This window comes from Mesoplodon bidens (genome assembly GCF_964165515.1).
Source record: "Mesoplodon bidens genome assembly, chromosome: 5".
In the NCBI taxonomy this organism is placed as follows: Eukaryota; Metazoa; Chordata; class Mammalia; order Artiodactyla; family Ziphiidae; genus Mesoplodon; species Mesoplodon bidens.
The window spans coordinates 2,190,907-2,206,221 of NC_138161.1; the positions used below are offsets into that span (position 1 = coordinate 2,190,907).

General features: G+C 50.5%; 1 protein-coding gene across 2 annotated transcripts in view; it reads left to right on the top strand.

Annotated features, from left to right (window-relative positions):
* Nucleotides 1-3,324: 3,324 nt before the first annotated feature.
* The window catches only part of UBE2G2 (ubiquitin conjugating enzyme E2 G2), a 30,911-nt gene continuing 18,920 nt past the window's right edge, over nt 3,325-15,315 (top strand). For both annotated transcript variants that reach the window (XM_081234449.1, XM_081234448.1), the window contains exon 1: nt 3,325-3,436. In XM_081234449.1, the coding sequence (XP_081090575.1) occupies nt 3,394-3,436 (43 nt within the window). In that variant the 5' untranslated portion in view covers nt 3,325-3,393. The remainder of the gene's footprint in view (nt 3,437-15,315) is intronic.

Consider the following 15,315-nt stretch of genomic DNA (forward strand, 5'->3'; position numbering starts at 1 on the left):
TTTTCCTTGGTGCAGCTGACAACCTTCTCACTCATCTGTTTGGAACGGAAGCGAGTTGGCACTAATTTGAGAACGTCCCTGCGTGCCGCGCTGTGACGACATCGGGGGCATCAGGTGAGGTAAGCACAAGGTGAAAGGTCAAGGGCATCCGGGGGCATCAGGTGAGGTTAGCACAAGGTGAAAGGTCAAGGGCATCCGGGGGCATCAGGTGAGGTAAAGCACAAGGTGAAAGGTCAAGGGCATCCGGGGGCATCAGGTGAGGTTAGCACAAGGTGAAAGGTCAAGGGCATCCGGGGGCATCAGGTGAGGTAAGCACAAGGTGAAAGGTCAAGGGCATCCGGGGGCATCAGGTGAGGTAAAGCACAAGGTGAAAGGTCAAGGGCATCCGGGGGCATCAGGTGAGGTAAGCACAAGGTGAAAGGTCAAGGGCATCCGGGGGCATCAGGTGAGGTAAGCACAAGGTGAAAGGTCAAGGGCATCCGGGGGCATCAGGTGAGGTAAAGCACAAGGTGAAAGGTCAAGGGCATCCGGGGGCATCAGGTGAGGTTAGCACAAGGTGAAAGGTCAAGGGCATCCGGGGGCATCAGGTGAGGTAAAGCACAAGGTAAAAGGTCAAGGGCATCCGGGCAACGGAGCCCTCGATTCACTTACAGCAGCAGCAGGAGGTGGATCAAGGCACAGCACAGGGATTGGGTCGTTTGCCAGATGCCGCGGCGGGTGGTGAAGCCCAACAGGGCAGCCCCTGTACTTGTGCCGAGAGGGGCACGTCGGGGGGCCTTAGGTTAGGAGCAGCGCTGTTTCCTTGGGAGCCTGAGATCAGTGCTGCCTGACCGAAGAGCAGGCAGTGTCCTGGAGGTTGTCTTTTATCTTAGAAATGTATGCAGATTGTGCATTCGGAATAATCTGTTGATATCAATGTTTTTAAAATATTGTTACCTAAACCCAACTCCCAGAATCTCTGGGTTAAATGGATGCTTCAGTCGGAGACAGGCCCTATTGATGCTGTTATTGGTGCCCTGGGTCCCAGCTGGCACTTTCTCAGTTTCGGTACTGCAAGCCCCATGTCCCAGGACCCCTCAGTTCCAGGCACACGGGCGATGCCAGCCTGGCTGTGCTGCACAGCACAGGTGGGGAAGCATGTGTTAATATTGGCTCTGCCACGAGACACAGCTTCCATGGAAAGGAACTGCAAAAAGCAGATCCTTTTTGTACTTCAGAACTTCAGTTCCCAAAGAAACTAGTTTATTCTGAACTTGCTGGCCTGTCCAGTGGGCCAAAGCCTCTAAGTATTGATATCACACACCTGCTACTCAGAAGCCTGGGGATACCAGGACCGACTGACCGAGCAGAGAGTTGCCAGATTGAGTGAATAAAATACAGGGTGCCCAGTTACACTTGAATCTCAGAGAAGACGTGTGGAGGGGGCCTGCTTCCCTGAAGGCGAGGCTGTCCCACCAGCCACAGTGAGGTGAGAGCCTTCTGTTATGTTGAGCACCTCATATTTTGGGTTTTTGTCACTTGAAACTAATCCTGGTACAAGCTGTGAATTCACACACTGCTCTACAACAGGAAAATGATGTGACAAAGACAGCAGCGACACAGACGTGGACGCAGCTAAGAAAATACCCAGCATCTGACAGGTGCTGTTGTCTGAGCGTCGTAATGTTGACGACAATGCTTTTCATCACCCACACTTCCTTTAGGTGACCAAGTGGAGTTTTCCTTTAGTCTCCATGGGAACCACACCCTCTGACCCCTGACAGGCTTGCGGGGATGGGGTGTGGTTTGATTGCAGAGAGGGCAACTACTTGAACAGAACATGAGTATTTGTGTAAACCCACTACTCTTTGGAACTGTCCAAAAGTACTGTGTTGTTTTATAAATCACCATGGTCATTTGAAAAGACAGTGTCAGACTGAATTTTTGTGACACCTCTACCGCAAAATATGCACCATTGTAAGGTTTGTGCGAATTGTTTCATTTTATTCAACTCGACAGAGACCTCCTGCCACGTCCAGGTACTGAGGCTGCATCTGGGAACACACGGGAAGAGAGCACCCTGCCCTCATGGGACATGTTTCTGGTCACAGGAGACAGCTAAGTTGTGTACTGCGCTAGAAAATTATACAGGACGTTACAGAGAAATTCTATAGAGGAGTACGTTGGATATGTGTTGCGAAGATGAAAACTTTTCTTTTTTAAAAGGTGCATATATCCTTGCCACAAAGCACTAAAGGTGCTGACTTTCTCTGAAGTAAGAATGGGGTTCTAAGAGGCATAAACAGATCAACAGATAGATCAGTGGGCCAGTCAGTAGAACCACCATGAATGTTTCGGAAAAAAAAAGACTCGCCCGTCTAGTTATCCGATGCACATTACTCAGTGGAGAAGCCAGAGCAGCAGCGGGGGCGGGGGGGGGCGGTGTATGGCCTGAGGAAGATGACAGCCCCTTGCTGGCCTCCTGAAGCAGTGGCCTGGGGGACTGCCAAGGGCGCCGTGGGGAAGTCTGGACCCACTGCCTCTGGGAGCTGCTGGTCCCCAGGCTCGCGGTTGGGAGGGGAGCCCAGCCACACCTGGGGCGGGGGAGGGGTCTGGCCGCTGCTCTGTTCCCTCCTCGAGCTCCCAAAGCTCCTCTCTTGGCCGAGTGGAATCCAGAACCACGCCGACACGGCATAAAACCGCCACAATCGCCAATCTCACTTTTTCAAACCTAAAGCGGTGTGAGGGTAGCCACCGGGGCACCAAATGTGTTCTGCGTGGATTCTCGCTCGGACTGCAGCTGGGCCTGAAAGTCGCCTCCTCTGAACTGCACGGGTGACAGGAGGGAGCCCCGACACGGTCCACGGTGTACCTTCAGCAAATAGTCTGAACGACATCTGCTCATCCGGCCCGCGAGTGGCCAGCCCTGCCCACCGCCCCCCTCGTCCGCCCTCCCCGCCGTCTCCATCCTCTGTCCACGATCCTCCATCCCCGTCCCCGGCGTCGGGGCCGCCCTGAGGCCATGAGGATGGAACAGGCGGTTCACACACACTCTGCGGGCCCTCGCTGCTCCGGGATCTTCTGCAGCGTTCCCTACTGGAACCCGGATCCCCCCGGAAGCGGCGCTGATCCCACAAAGCGGCTTAGGGCCCGCCCCGCCGCGCACGCGCCCCGCCCCGCCGCGCACGCGCCCCGCCCCGCCGCGCACGCGCCCCGCCCCGCCCCGCCGCGCACGCGCCCCGCCCCGCCGCGCACGCGCCCCGCCCCGCCGCGCACGCGCCCCGCCCCGCGCACGCGCCTCGCGTCCCGGAAGGGCTCCTGTGCCCCCGCGGCGACCCGGAAGCGGCCTGGTCGTCGGGCGGGAGGGAGGAGCGCTGAGGAGCCGAGGCCGACGGCGCAGCTGTTGCCCGGAAGATGGCGGGGACGGCGCTCAAGAGGTTGATGGCCGAGTACAAACGTGAGTTCGGGGCCGCGCACCGCCCTTCGGCCCCCCGCCGGGCCCCGCGCCCCCGCCCGCCCGCCCGCTGCTGGCGGCCATCCCGACGTCCGGGTGCGGGGCGTGGACTCGGTCTGCCGCCGAGCCCGGCCCGTCTGTGCGGCGTCGGGGCGGGTTTCGTGTGGTCGCCGGCGGCCGCCCGCGATCCCGGGCGGGGAGAAGCCGGCGCGGCGCTGGTCTGGGGACCCTGGGCTCCGGCTCTGCCGGTAACCGGAGGGCTCCCCGACCCAGCCTCGCGGACGCCGGTGGGCCGGGCGGAGGGACAGCTCACCGGCCTAGTGAGAAGTTGCGGGAAGCGTCCTAGTAGGGTAATCACGTACTGATGAGGCGGAGGCGAAAGGTCAGATTTGGGTTTTCTCTTTAACGAGGGAACAGGGTTTTTGGACAGTGCCACCTGCCATTCTTCCCGGGTAGCGTTGCAAAAGCCTCCTTCGTGCTTTCTTAGCCCGCAGAATTTTCTGATATTTGGGGAAAGCAAAGGGAGAAGCGAGAAGCGTGTTCTCCCTTTTACAGTGGAGGCTTCCTTGGAGGAGTCGCTGTGAGAAGCCGGGGATGGATGCCGTTGTGTTTGCTGGGCGCAAGGTGGGAGGGAGCCTGCTGGGGGTTCACACCTGCCTCTGCTTGTTAGTTGTGGACCTTGACCTCGGACGTCGCCCTCTGCCTTTCCCCGTCTGTGAAGATGGTGCTTAGCCAGGTACCTGACAGCTGGCTGTCCGCAGCGTGAGCTGTTCCTGTTGTCATTACACTGAGGACACTTTCCGAAGAAACTTGAACATAAACTAAAATAACTAATGTCGTAAAGCTAACTGGTAAATACGCACGCAGCTGAGTTTCCTAAACCAGCTTGGCGGCCCTGCGCAGCAGGTGTCAGTGTTTGGCTAGAGCAAACCACGGAGTTGCAAATGCAGGCTCGTTAAAATAAATGGTTAGATAACACTAGATAACCATCTGGTGTTCTCTAAAGTAAGAATGTATATTTAGAGGAGACTCTGGGGGGCCAGAGTGGGGGAAGAGATGGTTCCCCCTGAACAGAGGGTTGGAGATGGGGGCCGTTGCCTTTGTCTCCTCATGGGAAACCTGGCTGGGGGTCAGATGTCTGGGAACACGTGCCACTTCCTGCCATCCTGGTCTGTGTCGCTGCATCTGTTTTAGTTTATTTGGCCCCGTTTCTAGACTGCCTGCAGGTACTATTTTCTCATTTCTGTAGAGAAGGACTCTGTTAAACCCCTGCATGGGGAATTTAGGTGGCTGCTTCAGCCCAGTCTTTGCGTTGTTGAGCTTGTATTTCCTAATATTTTCCCCTTTTCTGTGCTTACAAAAGTCCCATCCAGTATCTCAACCATGTTGTCAATTTGTAGTAATAAAACGTAAATAGCAGTTGACTTCCAAAGCTGTATCACAGAAGTGTATCATGTGTGTTTTTATGTGTAAATATACGACATTTTGGAGTGTGTCGCAGACAGAGCTCTACAGGTGTCTCCCGTCCTAAGACTCCCGTCCCCTGGTTACTCAGTCAGACACTGACCTGGGCACCGTGTGAAGGGACTTTGGAGATGTTGGTTACAGGTAACTAATGAGCTGACATTAAGATGGGGAGAGTGTCCTGGGTTATGGAGGTGGAACCCCACTGTCATGTGAGGCCCCCAGACGGGAGAGGAGACAGGATAGGGGAGGCAGGAGACCCAGAGCAGGAGGAGGACGCCCTGCCGTGGCTGGGCCAGGAGCTGAGGACCACGGGTGGCTTCTAGAATCTGCGAATGACCCCGGCTGACAGTGGTGAGGGCCCTAGAGCCCCGGTCTTGCAGCCGCAGGGAGCAGGGTTCTACCAACCCTCTGAATGAACTTGGGGTGGCAGCCTGGTGAGGCTCTCGGCGGAGAACCAAGTGGCCTGTGCGGTGCCCAGGCTCTGACACACAGAAACCGCGAGACCATCAGTGGGTGTTGTTTTCAGCCACTGAGTTTGTTGTCATCGTCACGTCAGCCGTAGAAAATGACTCCAGTGTGTTGCTGGGGACGGGGGTTGTTGATGCGGTATCTTAGGAACATGATAAAATCCCACTTAGTGATTCTTGTCTTTTGTGTCTTAGCATCTGGTTTGCCCTCCTACCGCATTTTAAGGTGGCACATCCAGTAGAAAGGTAGGCTTTACAGAAGCAACTTCTGTGCGGAATGGGTTTAGGTAGATTTGGATGGGGTTGAGGCCCCCTGTCTTGTATTTGGAATAGTCACAGAGCTGCAGAAACTCAGAGCTGGTAGGACCTTGGATATGATTCCATTCAGGCCCCTAATTTTACAAATTTATAGGAGATTGAATAGCAGACAAAATGATTTGCCCAGGTTCTTATAACCAGAAAAAAAGAAAGATGGGAAAAGAAACAAGGTGTCTTAAACCGATATCTTTTCTCGATGTTTTATCTTCGTGCATCGTCTAGCGTTTTCTAGGAGTATCAGAGATGGACTTAGGTATTAGTTGCCAGGGTTCCCGTAACAGAGTTGCACGATCTAGGGGCTTAACACAACAGAAGTGTGTCCTCTCACAGCTCTGGAGGCCGGAAGTCCCAAATCAAGGTGTCGGCAGGGCCAGGCTCCCTGCAGAGGCTCTAGGAAGGATCCTTCCTTGCCTCTGTTGGCTTCTGGGCATTGCTGGCAGCCCACGGCGCTCCTTGGCTAGTGGTAGCAGAACCCCCGTCTCTGCCCCTGTCTTCCCGTGGTCGTCTTCCGTCTTATAAAGACACCAGTCACTGGTTAGGCTCATCCTAATCCAGCGAGATCTCGTTTTAACTTGATCACATCTGCACAGCCCCCGTTTCCAAATAAGGTTACTTTCACAGGTTCTGGGGGACACTGTTCAACCCAGTACGGTGTCTAGTAGGAACCCCAAACTTACACGCGTGGCGCCGAGCCGCTGTGCTCCTGCACCGTTGTTGTCCCACAGCCTTACCCGTCTCGGTGGCGGCCTTATTCTTCCAGCTGTTTGGGCTGAAAACCTTAGATTGGTCTTTTGAGGACTCACTTTCTTCTGTATCCAGGTGTAACCTGTTGACCTGCCTTCAGACGTTATTCATTTATCTGGAGTCCAGTGCTGGCTCAGGCCACTCACCTCCGGCCTGCGTAACTGCAGCCCAGTCCTGACGGCGGTCTGCTTCTCTCTTGCCCCGCTTGGCTCTGTTCTCAGCACAGCAAAGTCAGATCGGGTCGCCCTGTCCAGAAGCCCTTGCAGTGACTCCTCAGGCTCTGTGTGCTCCGGCCCGGCCCTTCTCTCGCCTCTGACCTCACTGACGCCTGTGCCCTGGCACGTCTCCCCAGCCCCACTTGGCGGCTGCAGCAGCGCACTCCTCTTGGGGTGTGGGCCCTTCCTTGCCCTGCTCCCCTGGAGACGCCTTCTCTGAGCCACCAGACTCAGCCTGTCCTTCCCATCACTGTCATTAACCCGTTTTAGTTTTTTAAAGCATCCTTTATTGTGAAGTATGTTACGTATGAAAAGGATATAAAAGGTGTACTTTCAGATGAAACAGTGAAATGAACACCTGTACCCGTGACACCAGCTTAAGAAGTAGGACGTTAGCAGGAACTGAGCAGTCTGGTTTGTGCTGCTTCCCACCCCCACCAGGAGTTACCACCACCGAATTTTGTGTGACTTGTTCTTTTCTTTTTCTTTATAGTTTTGTCACTTAATATCCTCCTACACAACATTTTATTTACTTTTGCCTGTGTTTGCACTTAGTGGAAATAGGATTGCACAGTATGTATTCTGCAGATTGAATCTTTGCTCAGCACTCTTTCTGAGATTCATTTATGTTGAAACATATAGCTGTGTCTCTTTTCACTGCTGCATAGTATTTCATTTCATGAATAAGCCACAATTTGTCCTTTACTGCTGGGCATGTAGGTTATTTCCAGCCTTTGCTTATTATACAGATTGGTTGCTGTGGACATTTCTGGTGCCTGTGCGCAGTGTGACGCAGCCCTGGAGCGCTCACGGGTCGGCCTTATGGATGAGGCTTCCCTGTGTGCATGTTCCACGTGCATTGCTGTGGATGTTCACCGACACCTTGGTGTTGTGCGGGGTCTGTTTCCTCCCACCCGGTGGGTGTGATGTGATTCCTTGTGGTTTTAATTTGTAGATAATGACTAATGAACGAAGGTGAGCATCCTGTTGTGTTTTCCCTTTTTGAAATGTCCGTATCTTTTACCAGATTTCCGTAGTGTGGTTTCTTTTTCTTACTGATTTGTAGAAGTCCTTTATAAATTCCCTATCCCTTTTTATATTCCTAATCCTTTGTTGGTTATATGTGTTACAAGTATTTTATCCCAGTTTGTGCTTTGTCTTTTCAACCTTTGTGGTGTCTTTTTTTCTAGCCACCCTTTTAAAACAGTTTTATTGAGGTATAATTGACATACAGTAAGCTGATGTATTTAAGCGTACATTTGATGAGTTTGGATGTACGTGCACACACCTGTGAAGCCATTGCCACAGTCAGGATGCTGAGTAACCACCGCCCCCTGGTCTCCTCCTGCCTCTTCGTAATCTGGCTCGGCCTTCTCTCGCCTGCGCCCCCAGGTCCCAGGCAGTGACTGAGCTGCCTTCGGTCGCTCCTGTGGTTGTTTTGTACTTTCTTTGTCAGAGGCCCTTCACTCAGCCTAACCATGTTGCAGTTCGTCCAGGTTGTTGCTTGGGTCCGTAGTCCCTTCAAGACCACAACTTGTTGCTGCATTCACCTGTTGGTGGACCTTTGGATTGTTTCCAGTGCTTGGCTATTACATATAAACCTGCTGTGAACGTTTGGGTTAGGGTTAGGGTTAAACCTTTCTTTCCGTGGACATATGCTTTTGTTTCTTTTGAGTAAATTCCTGGGTCATATGTGAGGTGTGTGTTTAATTTTTAAGAAGTAGCCAAACTGTTTTCCCAAGTGGTTTGTACCGTTTTACATCCCCACCAGCAGCGTATCAAGAGTTCCACTTCCTTGCCGACACTTGTATAGTCAGTTTTAAAGTTTTTAGTCATTCTGTTGGGTGTGTAGTGACATGTTATTGTGGTTTTAGTTTATGTTTTTATATGCCATCCATATATCTTTTCTGATAATGTGTATTGAATCTTTTCCTCAGTTTTTTTTTTTTCGTGTGTGGTACGCCGGCCTCTCACTGTTGCGGCCTCTCCCGTTGCGGAGCACAGGCTCCGGACGCGCAGGCTCAGCGGCCATGGCTCACGGGCCCAGCCGCTCCGCGGCATGTGGGATCTTCCCGGACCGGGGCACGAACCCGTGTCCCCCGCATCTGCAGTCGGACTCTCAACCACTGTGCCACCAGGGAAGCCTTTTTCCTCAGTTTTCAATCGAGTTTTTTAATCCTTATTAAGTTGTAAGAGTTCTTTATATAATGCCGGTACAGGTGTTTTGTTGGATATTTTGTACATATTTTCACTTAGACTGTAGCTTGCCTTTTAAAAAATTGTGGTAAGAAGCACATACTGTTGTCTTGTTGCCATCTGAAGTGTACAGTGCAGTGTTTTGAGCTCTGTGCATGTGGTTGTGTGGCAGGGCTCTGCAGCTCCTTGACTAGGCTGCACGGAAAGGCTCTGTCCCGTGAACGACAGCTCCTGTGGTTTGCCTTGTAATTTTCATAACATTGCCTTTTTTTTTTTTTTTATAACATTGCCTTTAAAAGAGCAAAGGTTTTAAAAGTTTCAGTGACATCCAATTGATTGACTTAAAACATTTCTTGCTTTCTGTGTTGTGTTTAGAAAATCATTGCCTAACATAAGATCACTAAGGTTTTCTCCTATGATTTCCTTATACTCTCAGCTCTTACGTTTCAATCTGTGATCCACGTCGAGTAAAGTTTTGTATGTGGTATGAGATAAAGGTCAAGTTTTATTTGCAGATGATTTGCAACTGGCCGTCCAGTTGTTTGGGCACTGTATTAGTTTGCTTGGGCTGCTGTAACAAAGTACCACAGGCTAAGGAGCTTAAACCACAGAAATTATTTCCTTGCAGTCAGAGATCCAGTTGCAGCAGGGCTGGTCCCTCCTGAAGCCTCTCTCCTGGGCATGTAGACAGCCACCCCCTCCGTGTGTCCTCACAGCGTTTGTCCCTCTGTCCATGTCTGTGCCCTAATCTCCTTCTTATAAGAACATCTGTTAGACTGGATTAGGGCCCACCCGATGACCTCATTTAATTACTTCTTTTTTAAAGACCCTAGTTATACACTCTTCTGCACTTTTTGTCATTTACTATGTCCTGGAGTTCATTCTGTACTAGGACACAGAGGTGTTCAACATTCCCTTTTACAGCTGCAAAGTGTCCCATCAGTAGACGTATCATAATTTGACTGGTCCCCTATTGAAAGACATTTGGGTTGTTTCCCGTTTTTTTTTTTTTTTTTTTTTTTTCTATTACAGAAAGTCCTGAAATGAATAACTTTATGCGTGTGTCTTTTCTTGCCGAGGGATGGATTCTGAGAAGTGGGACTACTGGTCAAAGTTTATATTTACATTTTATTTTGCATGGTATCTATTTTTAAAGCCACTATTTATTTAAAGCAGTGTTTTTATTAACCAATTAACGTTCTCAAGGAATCAGTGGCAAAGAATGGTCGTTGCAAATTTCTCTGATATTGTTAAGATTTTGTTTCTCTTTTTTTTTTTTTTTTTTTTTCTTTTTGCGGTATGCGGGCCTCTCACTCTTGTGGCCTCTCCCGTTGCGGAGCACAGGCTCCGGATGCGCAGGCCCAGCGGCCATGGCTCACGGGCCCAGCCGCTCCGCGGCATATGGGATCCTCCCAGACCGGGGCACGAACCCGTATCCCCTGCATCGGCAGGCGGACTCTCAACCACTGCGCCACCAGGGAGGCCCTTGTTTCTCTTTTTGAAGTTGTTTTTATCATTAAACATGAAAGTATATGGTTGTGGGTGTGTGTTTTAAAAACAAAAAACAAGGAAACAATGTAATCCAGAAACATTCCCTCCATCTGGAGAACTCGGTTGCTGTAATTCTTTGCTGACCGGTAGATGCCGCTGTTGACCAGGATGCAGGTGGGCAGGCTGCTGGAGGTGGCAGTTGTCACCCTGAAGGGAGGGTGTCATGGAGGGGAGTGCCCAGGGGATCTCCGCACAGGAGAAGTAAGGCCAGCTCTTTCTGGTGTAAGCTCCTCCTCGAGGCTCCAGGTGCCCCGCTCCCTTTCCCACTGTCATTCTCTCCTCCGCCCCTCTTTAGCACTTTGCAATTCATCCGCCCTAATCTGGCGCGGGGCTTTTTCTTATAGAAGATGAGAAGTGCTGGGGATGCCATGTACAGCATGGGACTGTAGTAAATAACTCTGTGTTGTGTGTTTGACAGTTGTTAAGAGAGTAGGTCTTAAGAGTTCTCACCACGAGAAAAAAACCTGTAACTCTCTGTGGTGATGGACGTCAGCTGGACACACTGTGCGGATCATTTCACAATAGATACAAGTATGGAATCGCTTTGTTGTACACCTGAAATGAATATAATGTTCAATGTCGGTTATACCTCAGTTTACAAACAAGAGCCCACCTGCAGTACCACCTGCCAGCAGGCCTTGCCTGGCCACTGGCCGCGTCTTGCCGTCGTCACTTCATGGTGTTCTTCACTGCGCTCGTCAGTATCTGGAACACTCTTCGTGTTTATACGTCTCCATGTTCACTGCCTGTCTTCCGCCCCTAGAACTGAAGCTCACTGGAGGCAGGACCTCGTCTGTCTCATTCACCACGACACCCCCGCTGCCGGGAATAGCTTTGCAGAGAGCAAGTGTAGTTGATATTTGTCAGTTGATATGTGATTAGTGGTTGGCTACTTCTGATCGTATTGGCCAAGTGTGGGTGCTCAAGCCATTGCCCTGTGGCTTGTCTAGCTCCTCAGAGCTTCAGATATCATCACCACAAAGCAAGCGTCAAGAGAAAAATACCACCTGGAGTTGAATGATTCTGTGATTAGAATTGTAACTAAAACATGATATAGGGGCTTCCCTGGTGGCACAGTGGTTAAGAATCCGCCTGCCAATGCAGGGGACACGGGTTCGAGCCCTGGTCGGGAAGATCCCACATGCCGCGGAGCAACTAAGCCCGAGCGCCACACCTACTGAGCCTGCACTCTAGAGCCTGTGCCCGAGCGCCACACCTACTGAGCCTGCACTCTAGAGCCTGTGCTCTGCAACGGGCGGGGCCCCCGCAATGAGAAGCCCACACACCACAACAAAGAGTAGCCCCTGCTCGCTGCAACTAGAGAAAGCCCGTGTGCAGCAACGAAGACCCAACACAGCCAAAAATAAATAAGTAAATAAAAACAAAAAACCATTATATAGCAAAATAGAGACACATTACCAACCTTTAAACCACCAGTGAGAACAATATTTTCATGACAGTGGAGAAATACTTAGATTGTCCTTTGTCTTACAAGATGTAGATTCATCGAGACTCTTCAGCAGTGGTACTGGCGAATTCTCCTCCTTACTCTTGCTTAAGCTACTATCCTTGGTCAGAGCCCATTCTCTGTCCCTTTTGGGAGAATTGCCACATGTTACAATATAAAGCTCCTTACATCCAGTGACATTTCACCTGCTGTTTCCCCATGTTTTCAGAAGTTGACACATACGGGGATTGCTGTAATTTGTTTTAAGTTGCTCTGCATGTTGGTTGCTACCTAGATTCTGAAGCTAGTCTTCTAAGTCATGCCATCAACAGTAAAAAAAAAAAAAAAAAATTCTTTGACATGTTTCTTGGTGCACATGTGCACATGTATCTGTGGGTTTGCACTCTGGAGAGGAATTTCTCGGTCATAGGAGGTGAGAGCAACGTCCTTTTCAAAGTGGCTGTACCGATTCACACTCCTTCCGGCACTCCGGTTCTGTGGCTCCTTTCTGCGTGGACACTTCGCAGGGTCAGCGCTCTCAGCTGTGGCCACTGGGTGATTCTGGCTGGGGTGGTGCTCTGATTGTGGGCTTGGTTCGCATTTCCCCCAATTAATGACGTTGAACACCTTGTCTTAGGTTTATTGGCCACTTAGATGTCGTGTGTGTGTGTGTGTGTGTGTGTGTGTGTGTGTGTGTGTGTGTGAAGTGCCTGTTCAAGGCTTGCTTGTGCTTGATTTTCTTCTGGGTTGTTTATATATTTGTATTGATTTGTAAGGCATTCTTTCGAAGTTCAGATAGTAGCTCTTTGTTGGCTGTATCTGTTACAGATGTCTTCTTCCTCTCCGAGGCTTACCTTTGCATTCTCTTAGAGGTGGGTTTTATTTTGTTTTTTGGGGTTTTTTTAGGATAATGAAGCTATTTTAATATTATTTAAAATAAGAACAAGCTTTAAACTGTATAAAGTGGGCAATAGGGGAGAAGCACGCCTTCCTGAGAAGGGTCCTCCGAGAAGGGTCTTCTCAGGGGAAAAGGCAGGAAGAGTGGGTGGGCAGGAGGGAGTGCAGGCTTGGATGTCAGCAGTGCTTCCTCAGGGCGGGCTCTGCAGGTAGGAGAGGTGGCTCTGGGGCTAGGCAGCCCCTGGCTGGAGTGGAGGGAGCTGGCCTGGCGGTCGGTGCCATTGACTCAGGCAGGGGTAGAGCAGGGGTCAGCTGGGTAAAAAGAACTGTGGGTTCGAGTGTCAGGAGGAGGTGGTGGCCGGGCCTTGGCTCCCAGGACTCAAGGGGATGTCAGGCTGCAGGAGGCCCAGGCCCGGGAGTGCTGATCCGCTCCCATGTCTCCAGCGAGGCTCTGTGACTGTGCCCTGGGCGGGGGGTGGCCTTGCCTTGTCTTTTTTGAATGTTAAAAACAAAAATATCTTTTGACGTCAGACTTTTTGTTTGTTTCTTTTGTTTTTGGCTGCGCTGCTCGGCTTGCGGACGAGGGATGGAACCCATGCCTGACTCCCTCCCTCCCTCCCCCGAGACCGCCAGGGAATTCCCAGAAGTTCTTAATTTTAGTCCTGTTAATTTTATCAGTCTTTTCCTTTATGTTCATGCTTTTTGGTTATTAACTTCACAGTTAGTTCTGTTTAAGCAGTCTTTACACTAAGAGCACGAAGAGATTCTTCTGCATTATTCTCTAGGAGACTTACTGTTTTATAGTTCATAAAAAAATATTAATTTGGGGCGGTCAGCTTTATTGAGATAAAATTTACACACTATAAAATGTGTCAATTTCAAGTATACCTTTTTTTTTCAATTAATTTATCTTTGGCTGCGTTGGGTCTTTGTTGCTGTGCCCGGGCTTTCTCTAGTTGCGGCGAGCAGGGGCTACTGTTCGTTGCAGTGCGTGGGCTTCTCATCGCGGTGGCTTCCCTTATTGTGGAGCACGGGCTGTAGGCGTGTGGGCTTCAGTAGTTGTGGCACATGGGCTCAGTAGTTGTGGTTCACGGGCTCTAGAGCACAGGCTCAGTAGTTGTGGCGCACGGGCTTAGTTGCTCCACGGCATGGGCTCTTCCCGGACCAGGGCTCAAACCCATGTCCCCCGCATTGGCAGGTGGATTCTTAACCACTGCGCCACCAGGGAAGTCCCAAGTATACCATTCTTTGAGCTTTGACACGTGTATGCTGTGTATAGTTGTCAACACAATCGTGGCAGACTGTTTCCATTGCCCTGGAAAGTTCCCTAGTGACTGGCCCCTGGTCTCTGGCAATGTTGGATTTGCTTTCTATTACTATAGCTTGCTTCTTTTAGAATTTGGTATAAATAGACGCAGAGTGTAGCCTGTGTGTCAGGTTCTTTCACCCAGCCCAGTGCTTTGAGAGTCACCCTTGTTGTCACGTGTGCTGGTGGTTTGCTCCTGTCTGTTGCTGCCTAATGTTCCTGGTGTGGAAGGGTCACCCCTCATTCATTTACCAGTGGATGGATATTTGGGTTGCTTCCACTGTGGGGCTGTTGTGAGTAAAGTTGCTGGGAACATTCACATACGAGTCCGTGGGGACAAAAGTTTGAATTTTATTTGTTTGTATTCCATTCCTATTTTCAGGTACCATCCTGTTTCAGGACCCCTGATTTATGTGTCCAGCCTGGACTACTGTTTAGGGCTCTAGTCTCACGTCCAGTTTTCTCTTTGACCGTCCGCACTTAGATGACTTACCAGCATCTTTAACTTGATGTTTTCAGAACTAGACTATTTTCTTCCCTCTGAAACATGCTTCTCTGGTGGGGTTTTCCAACTCAGTAGCACGCGTTCTCCCTGTGGTTCAAGTTAGACGCGCAACTGCATCCCTGACTCTCCTGGTCCTTAGCTGCCTACAGAGTTCGGCACGCGCTGTCTGTTATGTCTGGTTTCAGCCGTGCAGCTGGTATCAAGGCTCCAGGATTTCTTCGGGCTTCGTGCTCGCTGGCTCCGCGGTAGGAGCAGTGTGGCAGGATCTACCTTAGCGGCAGGTGTTGAACACTGGGTCTGGTGCAGCCGGGGGTCAGATCCCAGAGAGGAATGCAAGAGATCTCAGGATCCTTAATGCCGCAGTACCATTTTGATGATAAAACTACTATTTGTATCATTTTTATTAACTGAACGTATGCATTTTGTGTTAAGATAAATAATACACGTTTCTTTTGGGGAAGGGAAAGGAGGTACTTTGCTTTGTCCACAGTCTTTAATCCCTGGGAATCAAGAATAAGAAAATATTACAGATTTACAGCACCAAAGCAAGCAAATGAAAGTACAGTGTAAACCTCTTCTGTAAACAGCGTAGTCAGTCAAGTATTTCCTGAACACCCACTTCATACCAGGAGCTCTGCTCGCTGCTATGAAGGGGCTCACTGACCACTAAGACAGGGCTCCTGTGTGTGCACAAAGTAGTCCAGAAAACAAGTTTTCATTTCTCTTGGGTAGGCAGTCAGTAGTAGAGTTGCGGGTTCTCAGGGTGAGT